The 22611-nt window shown below is 45.4% G+C and overlaps 2 protein-coding genes across 3 annotated transcripts in view; one reads left to right on the top strand and one right to left on the bottom strand.

Moving 5' to 3' along the window:
- Positions 1 to 2593, bottom strand: part of unc45b (unc-45 myosin chaperone B) — a 26116-nt gene extending 23523 nt beyond the window's left edge. The window contains exon 1 of one of the 2 annotated variants that reach the window (XM_064296879.1): positions 2466 to 2593. In XM_064296879.1, coding sequence (XP_064152949.1) covers positions 2466 to 2549 — 84 coding nt within the window. In that variant the 5' untranslated portion in view covers positions 2550 to 2593. The remainder of the gene's footprint in view (positions 1 to 2465) is intronic. The other variant, XM_064296880.1, reaches the window with a different exon arrangement.
- The window catches only part of pip5k1bb (phosphatidylinositol-4-phosphate 5-kinase, type I, beta b), a 40503-nt gene continuing 20405 nt past the window's right edge, over positions 2514 to 22611 (top strand). The window contains exons 1-5 of the mRNA XM_064296886.1: positions 2514 to 2653; positions 15264 to 15342; positions 15654 to 15722; positions 17128 to 17258; positions 20859 to 20976. Of these exons, the coding sequence (XP_064152956.1) occupies positions 15654 to 15722; positions 17128 to 17258; positions 20859 to 20976 (318 nt within the window). The 5' untranslated portion in view covers positions 2514 to 2653; positions 15264 to 15342. The remainder of the gene's footprint in view (positions 2654 to 15263; positions 15343 to 15653; positions 15723 to 17127; positions 17259 to 20858; positions 20977 to 22611) is intronic.

The following is a 22611-nucleotide window of genomic DNA, read 5'->3' as shown; positions in this document are numbered from 1 at the left end:
GGGGGAGTAGGTGGGGGGTGTTTTAGACAGCCGATGACAGCTGTGACTGCATCCAGAAGCCCTGGCAGGTTCTAGAAAGAGGGAATGGAGATCCCTTTATGTGTGTCTGCATATGTGTGTGTGTGTTGGGGGGGGGGGGGGGTTGATGGGGGCTTTTCCAGCCTTTTCCACAACTGTCTGGATCTTTCTCACGGAAGTCATGTGGCAGAACAGCCCCTAACTTATTACAGCCCCTAGCCAAACGTTAATATATTAATAATCAATAATACACCAGAAACTGTGCATATAAACTTTAATTTTTACAAATCAAAATCAAATCAAATCACATTTTATTTAGAGAGCACATTTCACACAAGAAGTAACTCAATGTGCCTTATGCAAGCAGTTCCGAAACAACAAAAAATAAAAACAGGAAATAAAACAACAAGTAGCAACCATTGAAACCATAAAACAAAAGAAGTAAAAATAAAGTTTTCTTGAAAACCTTTAATGTTTCATGTTGAGGCATGGAGCATTGACACTGAGTGCAGTTTCCCTGCAGTTTTATTTCTAACTTTCGGAATAATTAAACTCTTGTAATAATTACAGCATCTGACATATGCACTTTGATGGCCCACTGCATGTACAGTAAAATTTAATAGCAAAATAAGGCTAAAGGTTAGAAACACAGATTAAAAACTTGACAAAAACAGTATAGTGACAAATTTCATTCTCAGAAAAACTCATTTTAAAAGTCTAAAAGGGCGTGGAAATTCACACTTCACACGGCAGGAAAACCTCAAAATTTGCATACCTATCGTCAAGTCGTAAGATCACAGGTATGACATTAAAATGCTCTCAACGGATCATTCTAATGCTGGTGTAACAACCACTACTGGTAACGGATTTCTAGTACATTTTACATTTGAAAACCTACTCTTCAAAAGGTTAAAGCCAGAGTTCAGCTGAGAAGGGGACTTTACATTGCAACTCCAGCCGCCATTTTTATCTCATTTTAGAAATCTGAAATTGAATAACATTTACTTTTAGCTGTTCATTAAATGCATCTTTCCATAATGACACACACGGGTTACGCTATTAACATAGACCTCAGTTATACTGCTGGACATTAACTGACCCAGTCCAGGTTGGTTACCTTTGATCAGTGACACAGCATCCCGTGTGGGGGAGTGATTTCCTTAATATTATACTACGTAGTTTGCGGCCTGTCGCTTCTAAGCTTCTCGCGCTCTCGTCATGAAACGCTGACTTAACACGAAATTTCTCCTTGATAAACGGTAAACTGGATAGTTGCCTGACGCCAGAGGACGCTCTTGCAGCAGAATTCCAAGGCACGTCTGTTCTGGCCAGGGTTAGGCAATAGATTCCACATTCCACCAACGTCACTCTAGCTGATGAAATTAATTACGTTGTACCAGCGAACACAAACCGTCGCAGTCCCAGTCGGTTATTAATGTAGCGGCGACTTGAACAGGTGATATCTAGGTGATAAGGCCCAATCCAATTTAAGAACAACTATTGGTAAAGCAGTATACAATAAGGGAAGTCTGGTAATACGTGTTTTGGAAAACTAATTCAAGAGCACACCACAATTCAGAACTCTTTTTAAAACATTTTTTTTTAATTACAGTGGGCATTCCTTGGTTCAGATGTGCTGCTGTGAACTTATTTTAGGTTTTAACTGTCATAACAGCAGTTAAATAAATTGCTGTCACTTCCTGTTCATTATCAGTTTTTATTAGATGTGAAGCACCTACGGACCTGGCTTGTTACTCACACAATCACGCACATACTCACTCATGTTTAGCGGGCTGGAGATTCAACAAAAGGAGAAGCCATCAGTACTCAAGCAGCTGCAATTCGGCAATGCACGAAAGAGTCGTGTGTGCATCAATGAGACTGTGTTTCTGTCGCAATTGGGGGGAATAATGGAACTGACTAGCTAGGGCCAGTTCAAAATGCTCGCAAAATCCTTGACTAAAAAGTTTGCTTTGGTCTATAATTTTAAGGGGGCCCGCAGAGAACGCACAGGGCCCAGAATTTCATTACACCCCTGGTAACATATTATTATTTTTTATTTATTTATTACAATTATTATTGTTATTATCATCATCATCATCATCATCATGTGTTTAAGTTACTACGCTTGACCTGGGTATCGTGTGGATCCTCCGAACCGCAGAACGATGCTGCGGAAACCACGATGAGAGATCAGTCATAGGCCGTAACAACAACAGCGACGGACAGTGAGCTGGGCAATCACACTCTTTTACACTGATTCAACCGGCGGGTTGCGCGGCTGTACGGCCCTACGGTACGGACACACCAGTTGTCGTTTAGACGTCGTCCGCCTGTAGATGGCCCCTTGCGTCCTCTTATTCCGACGCTGTCCACAACGTCTACGACTCTTGAGCTTTGGAACCGAGCGGGAGAGAGTGAGTGCGTACGAAGAGGCGGGGACTGACCTTATCCTTTTCAAGGGACGGTGTGTTCCTCTCAACTGATACAGCGAATGGGACTGCGCTGGTTATTTCCACCTGTGAAAACATCTGCAACTCCGTCGAGATACCTATTGCTGGAATACGAGGGAAGACATCTCTCAGGAATCAAGGACGCGTTTATTTAGCCCATGCCCAGACGAAACGTAGCCAAGGTAAGACATTTCCATTCGCTTACAGGCGTAATCTGTGAGCCAGCACCTGTCCGCCTCACCTGTCCACTTGACAACATAAACATGCTACATGTGGCGTAATAATTTTCACGTTATATTGCTTCTAAAAGGGTTGTATACGCAGCTAATTACTTTACATTTAATTACTTGCAGACCTGGCACCGCGGTCAGTCTCCAGTTGTTCCGTGTCAGAGCAGCAACCTTCGGCGAAAATCTATCTTGCTCGTTTTATTTTAATACGCAGTTTCCCTATTTTGCCGTGTGTCATATGAAGTGCTGCGTAACCAATTATAGCAACGTTTTATCTGCATTAGCCAGTTAGATGTGGAAAAATGGTTTGAAACGCTCATTCATTTGCTCGAAAATAACCAACCTCTCTCTCTCTGCCGTTCCACCACCAATGTTTATGATTTTTTTTTTTTTTTGTTTATTGTATTTTTTTTATTTAGGCTGCATGGAACAGCAATTTGTGCTCATATCCTGGAATGTCATAAAATCCGTGCAGTAGTTCATCCTTCAACAGTCTTGCGCAGTGCTTGCTAATTTGTCTCATCGTTACCCTCAGTGCTGTAAAAATCAGATTTTGTGTGGAATTACGTAATATTGCAGGGAATTCCAGTCCCGGGATTACTCGAAGTGTAAACTAATCCGAGAACAATTTCTGCCAGCCCGATAGCCAACCTGGCCAGTTGACTCATTAGCCCATCTATTCCATCAAAATTGAACGACAGTGTTACATCGGTATAATGCTGAGTCTGCCTTTCATCGAGATTTAGATTTAACGACTATTCATATTTACGTAGCCAAAAGAAGAGAAGCTTTGCCTTAATTAGGCTACGTTTGTGTATAGCGCGATGGAAAGTTCGATCGGCTTCTGCTGTCGTTAGTTACTCGAGCAGTTTCTCGTGACCTGTTCCGCCCGATTAAATGTTCTCTTGTGCTCGTTAACGAAATATTTTTTTTAGTCTGGCTTGTTTCTAGAGAACATTAACCTACACGTTTGTACAATAACGTGTTCATCGTCGTGGTATGACAGTAAAAATACATACAGAATTGGTGAGTAACACCGTCTCGCAGGAAGAGTAAGCCTACCTATATTTGTGTTATTCACCAAAACTTCTAGACCTGAAAAAAAAAAAATATTTTGAAAGCTTAAAACCCAGCTGCTCGCATTCTTTACGACCAATAAGGGTAGAGTTACTTGATTAGTCTAATGTACAAGTTTAGCTACCCTGGTTATTTACTGTTGAATGGGTCACTTCATACAAACAGCGAGAACATGCAAATGCAATGTACAGCACTCAAGATTGCACTGCAGGGAATGTTTTCACGTGACGTCCGTGTTTTTAACTTAATTACCGTCGAAAAGCTAGGAGCTTAAAAACACATTTTTATTATTTTTGTTGGTGGAAATGTGTTTCGGAAACGTTTGCTGGAGTTTTTAAACATTAGGCCTACAGAGTACAAACTGGCCAACCTTTGTCTCACATAGCTGAATCATTTCGCTGAATGTTCGTTGAAATCAGTTGGATCAATAGAAATAAATAAATAAATAAAATGTATGGGTCGTGGGAATTTAAGTGTCCTTCAGGCTTTAATTATATAAAATGCGGAGATGCAGGTGAATTCATCAGGCGAAATGGTTAGGACTGTTTCTCCTACTCTCGCACTGGTGACTCGTGTTGAGATCAAAACTTGCTCCGCAAACTTGCTTTATTCTCCAGGAAACAATTAGGCCTCACTTTACAACAGTTGTCCGAACTCTTTCAGATCTTGTTGACAAACAAAGGTCAAGGTATTAGAGGCGGCTTATGGAAACCTTGGTAGTTTGCCTTCAATGTCTCCTGAACCACAGCACGCCACCACGGTCAAGGCCGCTGCGTATTAGCGTTTGGCTTCCACGATACAACAGCGCACCTGTCACATGGTTTTGGAGGGGCTGCGTGGGGATCGGTTCGCGCGGCTTGAGAATGGACTCCTAGTCTGGGAGCGGAGGCAGTTGCCAAGTGACGAGAAAAAAAATTGCACCTTACAGTCTGGTCGGGCAACAATTGTGTGGTGACCACGAGACCAGAATCCGGCTGCATTTTTAAATTCACAGGAGCAGTAATTCGCTGGTTTGCAAAGAAAGGCAGAAGGACCTCAAAGTTTATTAAGCAATTTCCTGGTATAGCTTCAGGAGGACGTTTGAAGGCAATGATAACAATCTCTTTCAAAACGGCGTGCGATCGAACGCGCTGATGATTTTGCACATCCCCTGGGGAAGTCGTTCGGGAGGAAATATTCCAGCCCGTTTTGTCCGTTGATACGCTGTGTATCCACTTTTATTTCTGTCTAATTACATTTAAAATGTTCTGTTTTTTTAGCTGCATAGGAAATTCCAAGACAGGTCATTTTTCATTTGTCAGGGTAGAAAGAGCAGCGATAATTGGATGTGCTCCAGGCGTCAGGCTCAAGATGTCAACCAGGGTAACATTTTGTACATCACTGCGAATGGACCCCACGCATGCGCACTGAAACTGACGAAGAAGCTGTAGGTCTAAACGTTGTGTGATACAGGTACATCATCGTGTGCCCGTGAATTCTTTCTTCTTGGCTTTAATGCCATTTTGTTACTCTGTACCTGTGCGTATGGCTGGGTGTGTTATATTCCCTTTGTTTATATATTATATTTGCTCAAATACAGACTCCCTCATTTATAATCTCTGTGACTACTTCTCAGGGTAGAGAGCTGGCTTTGTCTTTATGTGTGTCGGTTTGATTGGATCAGCAGTGGCTGTAAAATTTGTCCTCTGACATCACGCTAAATCAACAGTTCCGAGGCCAACGCTCATCTCTTCCTTGTCTCGGTTAAAGTTATTTGAATTTTTTCCCCTGTCCGTGTACTGATATGAGGCACCCGTCATGTTCCACCATGAGACGAACTTATCAAACCACTTTTATCCTGCCCGCTGTTCAGGTGTTAAAATCGAGAGATATTTTGAGGTGAGGTATATTTAGGATGTTCCCTTGCCTGAGGTTTGGAGATTGGGGGATTGGCGGTGAAGGAGGAAGAGGAGGAGGAGGAGGAGGGAGAAGATAGCGTTGTTCTCCCTCTGAGTCGTTCAGATGTTTTTTTGTCTGGAGGACGTGGTTCGGAGGCACACGTCTGAAACATCAGCACTTTCTGTTAGCGGCAGTTTTTCCTGCTGCCATAGACCAAAGATGCACTGCATTGTCAAAAAACCCCCCTCCCCCAGCAACTGTCAGCCCCTCCCCGTCTTCTCTTACACTTCCAAGAGGAAGCAACGCTGGCAAGAGCTGCAATCAAAGTGCCTCAGTTCAGCAGAAAACAAGCATTCTGTTCTTTTTCTTTGGAACATTGGAAAAAAGAATCATGGGACTGCCATAACCACCCAACCCCCCCCCCACACACACACTTCATATTCATAACCCACCCCTCTGTACTTCAGCACGGGTCACAGAATGTGGCTGGCTTGGCCCCGCCTCCAGCTGCTCCTTCATCACCGTCTCCACGGTGACGTGCCAAATTCCTCCCAGTCTCAGCCCGGTGGGCACGCTGCCACCCTCCCTCCTTTTGCTTGCTTTGCTGGTCCGGTCCGAGGGGGGGGGGGGGAGGCCCGTTAGCCTGCCCATGTGAAATATCTTCCCTGGACCCCCTACCAGCTGGCACCCACCCAGGGAATATTCGGCTGAGGCCTGAACCAGCTGAAGACAGATTTATCAGTCCTGTCCCTAAACGAGTCTGCTGCTCACTTCCTTTATTTGAGCGAGATCACTTTGGGACAGAGTGACCGGGCGTATGTTATATATGAATTTCACAAAAATACATATTTCAAATAGATGTATCTGAAATGCTGAGTAGGAGCTGTTTATTTTGTTCATTCATTCATTTATTTATTCCTGAAGATCTTTCTGAAGAGTGACCAGAAGTTCCAACTTTCCTTTCCACTTAACAAGACTACGTGGTCCATCCCGTGAAATAGGGGCTTGATCGAAGCAGCTCTGACCCCCACAGGCCTGATATGGAGCTGTAAAGCCATGGGCGGAAACTCTGACGACCTTTCAACAGAGACATCAGATGTCAAGTGAAGATGCTAAGGCAGCCCTTTTGTGATAGGCCTGAAGCGCTCACCGAATCGCTGTATGTAAACCACTTAAACCCCCCCCCCCTTCGTTTTTGACCATGCAAATCATTGGTGCATTAACTTCCTCGTATGCCTGGTTTTTTTTTTTTTTTTTTTTTTTTTTGGTTGTCATTTTGTTTTTGTTTTTCTTGACAAGTTCTAATCTGGCTCCCTGTCCGGTCATTCATAACTGAAGAACTGAAAAGGCTGGGCCAAAACTCTAATTGATAAAACCTTAATGCTCAATGGTAAATGGAAAATAGAAACTAAGAAGTTTTTTGTTGTTGTTGTTGTTTTTTTTGTTTGCTGTTCCTAAGAAGCTAATATTCAGCAGATATGAGGTTTATGCATGACACTGATTAAATAATTTCGGGATAGAATTTTGTTTGTTAATTTTTTTTTTGGCCTGTCCCCGCCATTGGAACCGCCTACATTTTTCTCTAACAGCCATTAGCAACTAATTTAGACTGAAGAAACCAGGCGGGGTGTGCTACCTGCATAATAAACTGCTTTAATAGGTGGAGTTTTTCAGTGTCAGGCACGTCAAGCCAATGAGAAGAGCCTGTGTGACAACAACAAGAAGGTTCTGGAATGTTGTGGAGATGGCTGAAGAGGAAGACTGTGAAAGGTGTGTGTGTGTGTGTGTGATTGTGCGCATGTGTGTGTGTGTGTTTTGAGGGAAAGGTTCTGGAAAGTACAAGTAGGCTGTGACAAGGACAAAGGATTTGCCTTTCGTTTTGCCACAGGCGCGGAGAGACCGCAGTACTGGGCGTACATTGTGGGAACAGCAACAGATGCAAATGTTTGCCAACATCAAAAAAAAAAAGAAAAAATAGGAGAGAGGGCCAGAATCACACGACCAGAGGGGCAGAACGGCCCTCTTGTGCATCCGATATCAGCCGTGCTCAAGTGTCAGCAATGATTATGCAACACAGGGCGGAGTTGAACATCTTAGCCAACGACGACGCCTCCTTATAAAGCACATTTACTGACAGGCGACAAATTAAAGGAAAAACCAACATAAAGTGTCTTAGTAGGGTGTTGGACCACAACAAGCTGCCAAAACAGCTTCAATGTGCCTTGGGATAGATTCTATAAGTCTCTGTAACACTACTGGAGGGATGGAACACCATTCTTCCAAAATATATTTCCCCATTTGGTGTTTTGATGGTGTTGGAGAGTGCCATCAAACACGTGAGTCCGAAATCTCCCATAGGTGTTCAGCTGGGTTGAGATCTGTTGAATATGAAGGCCGTAGCATACGATGGTGAAGGTGATCACTCAGAATAACTTTGCATTGATCTGCAGTGACCTTTCCATGCCAGGATAATAATAATACTGATATTAATAAGAATACGGTTGCTTTTTTCTATATTTTTATTTTTAGCATTACTAGTACTGTGATGCAAAGGTAGTGTATTGGTGAATCGAATGCAAAGACTACCTCATGAATGCAGATTCATACCTGTGTTCCTGCGGAAGCAGACATTGTGCTTTTTGAAGCTTTGGTTTCAAGGTTATAATTTAAACAGAGCCCCAAGAACACTGCTGTATAGTTGCGGGAATGCGGCAGTGTGTGATATTCAAGCAAAGACAACAATAGGTTAGGCCTAAAGAAGGACAGCGCCCGTGACGTTAATTAGCGGTTGTGGAATTGCATAATTACTTCGGTTACTGCGTAACCGCGGTGTTTCGTTCCGCGGCTAACCCCATCTGTGTCGGGTGCGTTGGAATGTCTGAGACTTGGCCTGGTTTGAACGCCTTCTGTGTCGTTATTTTAAGAATTTCTGAGTGTTGTTTTTCAACTGAAATTCGCCAGCTCAGCTTGTTCTGTACAATATTTTTCCTTCCTGGATGTATCACCCGGCTCTATATCTCGTGCCACAGGAATGTTATGTATTATACCGCTAGGTTTTCAATAGCAAATATTGCACGTGATGACTACGATGAAAAAAACATCTGTATTAATGATAAGATTGATCACGACAACAGTAATAGTGATGTGAATAATATTGTCATCATCGTTATAATTACCAAGTAATTGTCATCAAAACATCCATTAACACTACAGCCTGTGGACAGTGACTAAGTGGGGGGAGGGGGGCTGTTCTGGGGATCTGAGTTGGTGGGGAGGGGTTTGTGGGTCAGAGAGACAGTGATTGGACGGAAGGAAGTGCAGGCTTTCCGCTGGCTTTCCCAGAATGCTGAGCTGTTTATTCAGGCAGAGAGAGAGACCTCCTTGAATCCCTGCCTTTGAATGGGAGGTGAAGACTCAGCCATCACCCTTGGCAACTGTTGTTTATTTGTTTTTCATTAGTTTTTATCTTCAGTTTGAGTTGTTTATCCTGCCGTTCAAACAGAGGGGTCCTGCTGGTACCACAAACTGGAGGGGGTTTGAGGAAGAGACGCCATCAAGTGGCGCCATATGTCCACGCGCACACACAGACACAAACACACATATACACACACAGACACAAACACACATATACACACACAGACTCAAACACACACATACACACAGAGACACAAACACACATATACACACACAGACACAAACACACATATACACACAGACACAAACACACATATACACACACAGACACAAACACACATATACACACAGAGACACAAACACACATATACACACACAGACACAAACACACATATACACAAACAGACACAAACACACATATACACACACAGACACAAACACACATATACACACACAGACACAAACACACATACACACACAGACTCAAACACACATATACACAAACAGACTCAAACACACATGTACACACACACAGGCTCAAACACACATATACACACACAGACACAAACACACGTACACAAACAGACACAAACACACATATACACACACAGACTCAAACACACATATACACAAACACACATATACACACACAGACTCAAACACACATATACACAAACAGACTCAAACACACATGTATGCACACACAGGCTCAAACACTCATATGGCATACCCACACACAGACACGAACAAACATATATACACGCACGCACATGCACAGACACACGCACGCACACACACACCCAACTCCACCCTATTCCCCCACATAATTAGCGAGATAACTATCCAATGCCAGACCTGGTGGTGTGGGCAGGCGAGGCACGGATCATTACCGGACCCTGCTAATCTGCTTGATGGCCTGGGAGATTTTGGGATCTGGGGTCATCCCAGTGGCATACCCTGACCTGACCCCCACCCCCCCAGTGAGGTGTACATGTGTCATGTGGCTGAGAGAGAGAGAGAGAGAGAGAGAGAGAGAGAGAAAGAGGGGAAGTAGAAGTGGAGAGAGAGAGAGAGAGAGAGAGGGGAAGTGGAGGTAGAGGTGGTAAAAGAACAAACGTGGGAGAGGGATAATAGGCAGCCAGACTGCGGCCTGCCCCGGAGGGGGTTTAGCTGGGGAGACCTGAATGGGGACTTGGACACTTTGTGTCTCTTACTGACTCGTATTGAGCTCACAAGCGACTCGTATTGTAGCGGAAGCTGCAGTTTGGTGTCGGGCCTGTTTTAACATTGTGGGCGAGGGGCTCTTCTGTTCACACTCCAGCCGGAGTATCAGTCCCTGATCTCTGTCAGCTGATGAGTTTTGGCCAATCAGAAGCGACGGTGAAGAGGGAGACTCAAACGTGTGGCAGTGCGTTTGTTGTTCTGCATTGTCCACACCCTCCCTCCCCCACCCTAGTGACATTCAATTCTTATCAAGTGATCAAGTTTAGAGAGCGTGATGTTTGTGGGAGTGTTGTTTTGCTTCGTCGTCAGTGTACACAGTCTAGGAACGGCACCAAGGAAAATTCCACATGAATCCCAGACCTGGAAAAATCTCTCTCTCTCTCTCTCTCTCTGTTCTCTGTCTCTCCTCTTATTGTTCCCTCTCCCCCTTTTCCTCGTCTCTCCATCACCTTATTTCTGTGCTTGTGTCTTTAACATCCCTCTGTTCCTCATTCTCTTTTTGTTTGTCATTCCTCTCTCTCTTTCTCTCTCTCTCTCTCTGTCTCTTTTCCTCTCTGTCCCTCGTCCCTCATAAGGCAGTGGGGCTGGTGTGAAACTGACTCCCAAGAGAATTTCGAGACCTTTCCAGAACCCTCCCTCCCTCTCTCTCCCTCCCTCCCTCTCCGTATCTTTCCCTCCCTATCTGTACACAGCCCTTCTCCTTCCTGCCACCCTTAATTGACCTCTACTTGAACACGTTTCCAGTTTTGTTTGTTATAATGACGGAGACGTGGATGTTTTTTTTTTTTTTTGTCATTTGTTATCCAGTATTGGGAGCGCAAGCCGTGTGGTCTCTAACATGGCAGTGTTGCTGGCTCACAGTGCTATGCCGACACGAATGGCCTTTCAGGCTACAGGTGTATTACGGGCCGCGTAGCTGAAAGCGATAGTCTTTCAGTAGCAGTTCAGTGCCCCCCTGTTCGTTTTTATATTCTCCTCAAAAGGGTGCCGTTATACCAGAGCGGGCTCTGAAGTGCTTGTTGCGTAACAGGGTGCTGAGTGGCAGTTTGACCCAGGGGTGAGGTTCGGGTGCACGCTGCAACCCATGCGAAGGGAACTTGTCACTCCGGGTGAAAAGGGGAAATGCGTGAAGCTCTGTCGAAGCTGACCTGCTTCCACGGAAATTAATCAGCCTCTTCTTGTTTTTTTAACGTTTTATATGTATATATTTTTGGAATGTATTTAATGGGTTTAATGGCATTAGGCTGTCTGCTGGGTTTTGCCCAGTATCAGCTTCAGAAAATGGAAGAGGAACCGCAATCAACACCAGGCCTCTGAAATGGAGTCTGTCCCCTCTGGGTTTGAGAAAATAAACACCATTTGCAAACTTCCATGGCACGCTTTCAAAAATGTTTGGACTGCTCTCTCAACAGACGGTGTGCACAATCACTGAATGAAAAGTCAGTTTACCATAATGTTCATGCTTCAGCACAGTTTAGTTGGTGCTTCTTGTTTCTTAGAATTCTTGGCCACATCCTTGGACAGAGACATACACTATGTCATAATCTACCGATTTCAAAATGTTTCTGGTTTTCAAAACTGACTTGGCCTGCCCCAGACTTCTGACCAATCAGCAAAGCCAGACAAGGTGTGTGTGTGTCTGTACAAACGTGCTTGTGTGTGTATGTAAGCGTGGAGCAGCTACCCTCCTCACAGACCCACTCAGAAGAGATTGGGCTGAGATAGCTTTTCAGCCTCTCCTTGTTGGGATCAGAGGTCAGTGAAGTCAGTGAATAATGGAGTTGTTTGGGGAGGGGGGGGGAGAGAGAGGGTTCCTAGGCCCCACCTAACCTCACTCAACCCGCTGAGCGGCGCGCTCCATAAAGCCTCAGCCTGTGCCACGTGGTCAGACTCCGCCCTCCCCCCCCCCCCCCCGAGCTCCTGTCGGTGCGGGAGGTGTCATCGCGCCGGGTCAGGTGGCCGAGGCCGCTCGGATTCGCGGCGACGTGGCGGCTGGCGCAGGTCCGCGCGGCGTTCGCACGCTCCGGGTGGCGCTGTTTCAGAACAAAAAAAAACAAAACAAAGAAACAACAAAAAAAACACAAAGCGAAACACCTGAGCGCAGCGGCTGTTCCTCCCGTTTCGCCCCGCGGATCGCTTCCCCCCGCCCGGCCAGCTCTCATCCCACGCCTTCGCTGCTTTTCCGACGCCCTGAGCGCCTTTCATCGGCGGTAACTGAAGCTGTTCCTGGAGATTTACCGTCCCGCAGGTTTTCATTTCGGCCCTAGTTTGGCATTGCCTGCAGCTCAGAAAAAGATCTCTTCCTGTTGAATGCGGTGTGCTTCGTTAGGGTTGGAGTGAACACCCACAGGAGTGTAGATCTCCAGGGGCAGGGTCGGTTCCCGCCGCTTTTGATGGACGCGTTCAGCCGGGGGCGGGCCGGGGGGCTAACGAGGGGCCTTTTTAATTTGAATGCGCTGGAGAGCTTTTCAGCTGAGCTTTGCCTAAATGGTATTTTTGTTGTGTCTGGTCCGGGGGGGGAAACGCAGCCAGAGGCGGAATAGAGCAGACGGTCAGAGCTGGCACGGACAGACGGACCCGTGTTTGAACTCTGCGTGTGAGCAGCTGCTCTATGTGCAGAGAAATGCCTTCGCAAAAAGTGTTAACCCTTTTAGGTGCAGGATCACAAGTACGTGATTGGACCGAACATTCTAACGTTGGTGTGACAATCGCTGCTGGTGTTCTAGAACACCGATTTAGAATTTTTGAAATGAAAAAAAAATACATCCAGCTCTTATACCTTGGGGCTTTTCACTGTAGCTTGAATAAAGTATGGTAGCGGAAACCACTTTTTTGTAAGGATGTTTTCTTTTTCTTTTTGATTTCCTGCAAACTGGGTGTCATCACTGTAGCCATTGTGCTACAAATAGAGGAGACAGAGAACTAACATCTGAACTTCTCACTTAAACTGAGCTTCTTCCCCGAGTCTGTTTGTCATGATTAACCAGCCTGCTGGTCTTAGACAGACGGTCTCCCCTCTCAGCAACCCGTCTCCATGGAATTCATTTTGAATTAGCGTTACAGTACCTCTACACATCCGTAAGAACATGAGAGTATTTGTTGACGAAAACAGCCCATTTGCTACAGCTGTAGGCTTGTTATTTTCCCTACTGTGCAAGTGATTTGGTTAATTAAAAAAGAAGTGATTAAAACTAAGGTCTTCTGAGCTCAGTTCTGAGATACTTGTGTGTGGCTCTAGGTCATCGTGCAACAGACTCTCAGGAGAACATGTGACCTGCCTGAGTCTTTCCTGCCTTTTTCCTCTGACAAAAACAAGTCTGGAGGGACTTGAATTTGTATGTTAACTTTTTTCCGTTTGGCGAATTGTCTAGTCATTTGTTTCCGATTGCCTGGAACAGGAAGGCAGGCTGGGCTGAGATGGTTCTGCCTGTAAAAGCTAACGCCCAGTTCCTCTGCAGCTCCTCGTTGTATTGTGTCAGATAAATGTGGTGTTCGCCATAGTGTGTGGACTCCCTCCAAACTGGCTAATGTTCAAGAATATGCTTATAGTAAATGTAATTTACAAGAATCAGCCGTGTGTTTATAGCAACTTAGGCTGTCAACAGCCCTGTCTGTTCACACTGGTGCTTTTTGATCACATTTCTCTGTGAATGTATGGTATCTGCTTGTAAAGATTTATTTTATTTTATTATTTTATTTTATTTCCAAGTTTATTTTTTGCCCTGATAGTCCGGTTGTTTTGCTTTGCTAATCCCGATCAATGTCAACATTTACCAGACATCTCATATGCGCACACGCACACACTCGTCTCCGCAGTAGCAGTATATGAGGCCTCATTATAGGCCTATTGGACTCCCTGGTACACTCTCTACATGGGGTAAATGTCACCTTGGTCCCAAGTTTTATGAGCTGTCACTCAGTCAGTGGTTTATCACGCACAGCTGACCTCTGGGAGCCTGTGTGCGATTCAGGGCGTAGTTAACGGCAACCAACACGCTCTGATAACTTCAGTCTGATTTATGACAGGAAATGCTGTCTTTTTTTCTCTGTACAGATCTGTAGCATTATGAGGGGCCAGAGCATTAAAATAACAGGTCCAGGTCTTTACAAACACGCACGCACACACACACACACACACATGCACACATGCACGGGTGCACACACAGGCACACACACACCCACCCACACATACATGCACTCACATGCACGCACACACACACACACACGCGCACATGCATGTGCACACACACATGCACACATTGGCTGAGAGAGGAACGCGGTCTCTATAAAGCCGACTGTTGTAACTGTGAGAAAGTGAAGGAGTGTGCTGTGGGGACCAGTTGAATCCACAGCTGTAATATGGGTGTTAAGCACATTTGTCTGACTTTGATTCCAACATGAGAGAGTTTAGAGAATCTTATCCCTGCTGCGTTTGATCTCTCTGTTTCCTGTGCGTTCTCTCTCTCGCTGTGTTCCCCTCTCCGTACTGCGCCCTCTCGTCCAAAATCAAGTTCTGACCATAATGACCACCCCAGTCCTGTTTCAGATGCTGAACACCCCAGTGCTGTCTGTGGCTGTAATACTGACCACCCCCATGCTGTCTGTTGCTCCTAAACTGACCACCCCCATGTTGTCTGTTGCCCGGACTCCAACCGGCTTATGTATCATTAGCAGTTGTGTTACCAAGTGAATGAGGACTTCAGTTGGCAGGCTGTCATTAACCAATAGCAACCCCCCCATGTGCCAGAAAGCTGCAGTCTGAACCAGGGAACCTCAAATTCCAGTCCAGGATTTGTGGTGTTTTTGGCGTTCCGGGTCAAGAGTTTCTGATTCGTGTGCTGAGGCAGTTAGCTAGGGGAGACATGCTCTGGTCTAATCACGTGAAGATTCAATCAGGGCTGCAGGTTCCTGTGAGTACTGTACAGTAGCGAAGCAGCGCTGTAACCGTTGTGTTTTCCTCTCTCCTCAGGCTCTTCAGAGAAATCACATGACACCGGGATCACATGACCAGGCAGTGGATGACCGACACAGCTTTTCAGTAAGCCAAGGTATGCTGCGGCTGAGCTGACCTGTTCTCCTGCATCTCCTCTTGCATCTGCAGCCATGCAGCTATGCAGCTCCATCAACAAGTTTTTCACTCCCTTTTTCAATAACTGTATTACACTGTACTGGCCATACACAATACTACAGGAGAGCCAGTGACTATTTTACACCCTACAGGCCACACGTGGTACTGCCAGAGAGCCAGTGACAGCTATGCCCTGTCGGTGCAGAGTTGTATGTTGCTGTGGAAAGCTACTGTCACTTTGTGCCTTGCGTCCATTTCTGGAAATGTTTGAACCCTGATTTTGCCCCACAGATGTCGTCAGCCACTGAAAATGGAGTCGCAGGCTCCCGGAACACAAGCAGAGAGAAAACTTACAAGAAGGTAGAGTGGGTTTTTCCGTATAGAAATGCAGTGTACAGGTATGCTGTCAGGGTATACATGGCATGTAGGCATATATACAGAATGTGGGCATATACCATGGATATATACAGCATGCACACACATACCATTGATATATGTACAGAGTGTGTAAAATGTTTTCCATAGAGATATCAAGAGCATGCACATGTACAATAGAGATATATACACTATATGCACATGTAGCATAGAGGTATATGGAGAATGCATAGAAATACCATAGATATAAACAGCGTCCGCGCCATAGAGATATTTGAATATGCCGAGGGCACGTTTGTGGCTGCTGCTGTATTGAGGATTTTTGCTGCCGTTGCTGAGTGCTCATCTGTGCTGTTTCGGATTTGGATGCGATGAGGGTTCGGGTGATCACTGTGTTCTCCCAGAGCGGTGATGCTGCTTCCAGGTGCAATGTCTGCCCATTCAGCTGTGTTCAAAGAATAATATATATATATATATATATATATATATATATATATATCTTTTTGTGTGAGTGTATGTGTGTGTGTGTGTGTGCGCGCGCGCTTGCGTGCGTGTGGATGCGTGCAAAGAGAGAGTGCAATGGAGAGGGACAAGGTAACAGGGAGAAAATACTCTAAGTTCTCCAGTTTCATTCTGGTCCTATGTAGGCTCGCTGTAGCAGCAGTGGGGGTTTATAATTAAATTTAAACCTGGAGCCCTGTGTGCCAGTTACTGATTTCCCCGGTTTTAAAGAGGACAAAATGCTGAGCCACGGAACACGGCGGCCGCCAGCTCCTTGTTTGCGTGGTTAAGAATAGCCGGTGAACGTGGAGAGCTATTTTTGGGTGTGGCGAAAGCAGCGAACGCGTATTTGACTACTGTCAAATACAGATGAGGCGACGGGGAGGGTTAGTGTACCTGTGGGGCCACTTCATCTTTTCTCTTAACTGGCTTGTCACTTTAGTGTCTTTTTACCGATGGGAAACGGGCGACCTATTAGTTTTAAACTACACAAAGTTTTTTTTGTTTTGTTTTTTTTTTTTTTTTTTTTTTTTTAATAAAAAATTTAAGTAAAGAATTTAACTAGCGAGGCAACGAAACAGCAGCAAGTTTCTGGTGTTCTCTGTTTGCTGAAGCAACTTTATCACAGGCTAAATCTCTCAGTGTACTTTAACAGTAAATTCTCAAGGTGGAAATATTTAGCCAGGTAACTGCTGCATGGTAACTAGCACATATGGCAATTTACACTACACTTTTTGGAAAGTTCAGTTTTCAAGTCGGGACTCTTTTGGGTTCAGGGTAACCATGAGGATAATGATAGCAGCTACGCTACAGACTGATTTGCTTACAAAAAAAAAGGAAATCTCACAAGCTCGTTTTCTGATTCCGATTTTGGCTTATGGTTTTTCAGACCACATCGTCAGCTCTGAAAGGGGCGATCCAGTTGGGGATCGGGTACACGGTGGGGAACCTGTCCTCCAAACCGGACAGAGATGTCCTCATGCAGGACTTCTACGTGGTGGAAAGTGTGTTTTTACCCAGGTAAGTTCCCAGGGAATGCCGGGAAAGTTCAGGAATTCTGGGAAGGGCGGGGCGTGTTTGCACTGCGGTTTAGTCGTTAAGGAGCTGGGAATCTTTCGCGACAGACTGTCGCAGGTTAAAATCTCAGGTGAGGTGTAGTCATGTGCCTTTCTAGGCGACAGCTTGCGTGCGTATCCGGATTTACAAATGGTTATGTAAGCTGTGAGGTGTGCATGTTCCCCTGGTTGAGCACATCTGCTAAGCAAATACCTCACATCACATGAGGCAGGCAAAGCCAGGTGGTTTGATTGTTTCCGTAGCAACACAGGTGTTTGTGGCCGTTGTTTTTTTTTTTTCTTTCCACGGGAAGTCTGGTATTTGTTGAGTCCGTGCACTTGTGGTGTTCCAAGTACAAATTAACACCGCTTAAAGTTTTGTCACTTGTTATCCCTCGAAACTACGTCAGTGTGTTTCTTAAATATTTTCCCACAAAGGACTTGGCCATATTGTTGTGGATATATTTTCAAATTGCTGAGTGGTGTTCAGCCATTCAGTATAACAACAGAGATCATCTGTGAATTATGGTTATTGGGTGGTAATACCGGTTACATTTGACTAATGGCTAATAATGTGAGTGGTGTACACTTAAGTGCATTATACACTTACGCCTGTTTGAAAGAAAGCATTAACATGACGCTTCACAGACACGCTTCCCCAGAGCAGTTTACACTGCTTACATTTTATACAGCCGAGCAGTTGCTGTAGCAATGCAGGTTAAGCTCTTCGGAAAATACACTGGCACTGTCCTTCTTTGGAGTCAGACTCGCAGCCTCTGAGTTACAAGCTCAGTTCTCTTAGTGCACTACCTCCCCCACACCACCACCGCACGCTTTTTAAAATTTGATTTGGTCAAATATGGAATGTGTTCTCCCACTGCCCGGGCTTTTTGTTTTTGGGAGAGGAGGGAGTGTGGGGTGGAAATTACTCTCGGTTAGTCGCTGAAATGACAGGCATTCAGGGGCCGTGTGAAAATGCCACAGGACCAGAGCGGTTTCTGCGTTGTTTGTCACGTGCTATGCTGCGTTGCTGGAGGGAGACAAGGCCTCTTGTCGCTGTGTTACACTTGTTGTTGTGTCTCATGCACGTAATTTTACCGAGCCAGACTACGGATCACAGCTTACGCACTGTGTGCGTGTGCGTGCATGTGTGTGTGTGTGTGTATGAGCGTGTGTGAGCACACACTCGCACATGTGTTGCCGCCAGAGTGCAAGAAGTACTAACATTCTCACACTGAGACATGAAATCGCCATCTCTATAGTGACATAAGCAGGGAAAATGCTGACATGACCCCCCCGATACCAGGTGTAACGGTCAGACCTGCTGAGTGGCACATTACTGGCCACAGGGGGGACGGTGGGGCGGGGGGGGGGGGGGCGCAGAGACTAATTTGTGCCAACCGTTTGGGGCACATCAGGGCTTGGCTGGGAGCCAACGGTTTGCTGGTGGCAACGAAAGGGCAAAGTAAACACTGTGAAGATTAAATAAATAAGCGGACAAGCACAGGAAAAATTGCGCTTGGACTTTGGCGTGACTGCTTGATTTAAAGTGTCAGACTTTGGCGGTTTAATTAGGGCTTTCGCCCAGAGAGAGCCGCTGTGGACGCTGTGGGAACAAACTACGTGAGCTGTCAGCACAAGCCCCAGTGAGCCCCCCCCCCCCCCCCCCCCCGCCTTTTGAAACCTTCTTTTCTTTTGCTGCTCTATCTTGAATCATAGAGGCTAGCATGTGGAACCCCAAGGTAACTTCTCGAACTTTGAAACCGAACATGTCAGGGGTTCGCTCTCATCGCAGACGGAGAAAATGCTCATCATATCTGCTCATGAAACATAGCGGAAGTCGCTCGGCAGTAGACGTTTTTTTTCACGTTTTTTTCAATTCCAAGCGCGGATCCGGGACCTGCGATAGCGGGAATAGTTTCCTCCGATTGCAGCCGTCACAACAAAGCAGTTTTCCAGCCCTTGTCCGAATGGAACATGTACGATTTTTGTTCTTTAATCACGGCTGGGAATTCTAGTTCTCTAAATACACAATATGTTTTCAAGTGTTTTTTTTTTTTTTCATTTTATGGTGTAATTAGTGCAGCATTTTATTCTGTCTCCTGTGAGCGGTGCGAGTGGTAATTTTGTTACTGTTAGGAGTGGCAAACTGTGAGCCACTTGTGGATAGTTTCTGAGAAAGATGATCGGGGTGCCAGAGTTAGCCTTATTTTTCTGGCAAACAAAGGGCCCTGTACAGTGTTACAGAGTTGTTTACGAAGTCCCTTTGTCCGCCTCTTGTGAAACGAGTATCCAGCGGAAAAAATGACACGACAATCTGCACAAAAGGAGATTTTTCTATGAATAAAGGGTTTTGTTTGTGAAAGCCTGGTATTTTATGACAGGTCAGTAATGGTGTTTGACAGGTCATAGGAATTGACGTGATCTGTGACTATCACATGATGCGACATGTAGTCCCTTAGCCATCCTTCTGTCAGTAATGAAGAGGGCAAACTTTCGATATAGAGCAAATAAGGACTCATTCTGGGCTTTTGTTTTTCTTGCGAACCCAAGATTGCCCAATCACATTTCGTGTTGGTGTGACCCCTGGGAAATTACTGTTGTGTTAACCAATCAGCCTGCCTCATCACGTTTTTGCGCCAATGGCTTCATCCGCATTACCAGCTCAAGCGGGTGTGGGTACATAGATATGCTAACGGTACACGGGCCTGGCTCCAAGGCTGTTGAAATTGGGTTAGTTGAAATAAAAAATGCCGGTAGTCCAGTTTTTTTCAGGTCACTCCTCAACACGCTATGATGTCACGCACACAATGCGCTGCTGTGTCCATTTCTGTAACACGATAGGACGCATTCTTCAGAGTAAACAAATCTCTGCCGTCCGTACAGGGGCTACTCTATATACTGCAATGAGATTAAAGGTTCCCATGGTTACATACATTAGGTTACTAAGTGGAGTGTTGTATTGTGGTACAGAAATTTGAACCACAATACAACTGGACACAGTTTGGCTGAGAATGGACTGGTAATATGAGTTTTTTTTCATCCCGACTGTTTGTCTCATCACTGAAACCTCCTATATAAAATATAAATACTTGGTAGAGTGTTTTCAGATTCTATCAGCATCTAAAGAGCTAAGTGCTTGCAGTGGCAATTCACCCAAAAATATAATAAAGCTATGTTATCACTTACTTGGAGTACTATCTATCCATCCATATAGTTTCACAAGTTTTCACAAGTTTGCTAGACATCTGCTACAGCTCACCCTGATACAATGAACCACAACAGAGCAACAGGCTCTCAAAGCACCAAAAAAGTAAACAAATAAATTAAACTATCCGGATGGATCGATAGCACTCTGCGTAAGTGGAAATATAGTTTCATTTCATTTTGCGTTTAACTGCAGCTTTAATCGATGCAGGTCTGGGGTCCCTGAAGTGATGACAACATTAACAGCTACATTTATGCCCCCCCAGGACTGTTTCCTCTGTTCTCTGTTTGGATTTGTTTTTTTACATTTGTATTTGATTTGACTTTTTTTTTCTTTTTTTTTTTACCCATAACTCAGTGAGGGGAGTAACCTGACCCCGGCCCACCACTTCCCGGACTTCCGCTTCAAGACCTACGCCCCGCTGGCGTTCCGATACTTCCGGGAACTTTTCGGGATCAAGCCCGATGACTACCTGGTGAGCGCTGAGTTCTCAAGGCGCTCTCTTTTACTGATGCGAGCACTGTGATGCATCTGCACCTGGTGCCAGAGGCTGGTGGGAGTGTCTTCTTTATCCTTCTGTCCAATCAGAGAGTGCGGAGGTGAGAGGTGGGGGGTTCCTGGTGCTAAAGACAGACTCAAACAGTTCACGGTCCGTTCAGCTCGGATGTATGTCAGTGCTCAAGGCCCACGTGGAAGAGTAAAACTCTTTTATATTTCAACAGAAGGCAATAGAGATGTAGAGAGGAAGGGTTGAGGTTGGGTGTGTGTGTTTGTGTGTCCACACATTAAACCTCCACCCTCTGAGCTGTACAGCGTGGATTTTATTTCTCCCTCTTCCTCCTCTCTCTTTCTTTTCTCTCTCTCTCTCTCTCTCTCTCTCTCTCTGGTGAAATGGAATCCACTGTAATTACCTGTGGGACCAGCAGAGCTCATTAATTTGTGATGGGGGGGTTTAGCAGGGTGACACTCTTGGGCCAGAATTTTCTGTTGTGTTTCAAGTGCAGGTCAAGTGCTTCCTCTGCTTGTAGAGCGACTCGGTATGGAGGTACAATCATGGAGTTTGGGGTGTGATTCCCAAATCCTCTCCTTCAGACCCCCATCTCTGTGTTCCTAGCGCTGAAAGTTCTGTCACCCTACCACAGAAGCGGAAACATTCGAATTTGTCTCGACTTATGAATATTCATGAATGGGGTGTGGCCAAGTACAGTACAGTGACAGTTGATCTTCTGTACTGTAATTTAGCAACGGAAACTCCTGTTACCGACTGGAACATTACACCACATCGACCCTCCGGTAGTTAAGAGGCACAGAGGGTTGCAGGTTCGCAGGAGTATCTTGTGTGTGTGTATACAGTCTTTGTGGTGTGGCCTGCACGCTAGATTCACACAGACAGCTCTCCTATAGTTAATCTCCCGGGGGGCCTACTGGCTTCTCTGGGTCTCCTTTACCACTGGCCTCTTTAATTAGGCTTTTCCCTCACCCTCACATTATGTATTTATTTATTTATTAATTTATTTATTTATTTATTGTAGCTGTCTGCTCTCTCTTTCTCTCACTCTTTCTCTCTGTGTTTCTGTCACTCTCTGTCAAGTTCAAGTTTATATATGCTTTATTTGCAGGATGAGAGACTTTTCATAGTCAATATACATACATGACATTAACAATGTCTCCCCCCCCACAAAAAAAAGAAAAACACACTCCCTCTCTCTTCCCTTTCTAAATTTCTCCTCTGCTTTGCTTTGCAAGTCAAAGTTTGTAAAAAAAAAAAAGAAAACTCCCTTTCCTTTTATGGTCGTGAGGCCTGACTTTGCTAATGGGCGCCAGGCTGTGCCCGGTGTCGGATCGGCATTGGGGAAGACAAACGGCTGCCCGGGGCGTGCTGATTGGACCGATATCGCCACGGCGATAAAGCCGGCGGCGGCCTGGGCGCGCTTCGTTAATGTTTAATGGGAGCAGCTGTCGTACCGCGCAGACGGCGGCTGTACATCGCTCTCATGGCTCTGACAGACAGAACATGGCCGCTTGTCTTCCGCGCGTGTGCCTGGAGGTGTGCGTGTGTGTGTGTGGAGGCATGTGTGTGTGGTGGTGTGCCTGTGCGTGGAAGTGTGTG

The sequence above is a fragment of the Anguilla rostrata genome, chromosome 10 (genome assembly GCF_018555375.3).
Source record: "Anguilla rostrata isolate EN2019 chromosome 10, ASM1855537v3, whole genome shotgun sequence".
Taxonomy (NCBI): Eukaryota; Metazoa; Chordata; class Actinopteri; order Anguilliformes; family Anguillidae; genus Anguilla; species Anguilla rostrata.
This window is presented reverse-complemented; position numbering and strand designations above follow the sequence as displayed.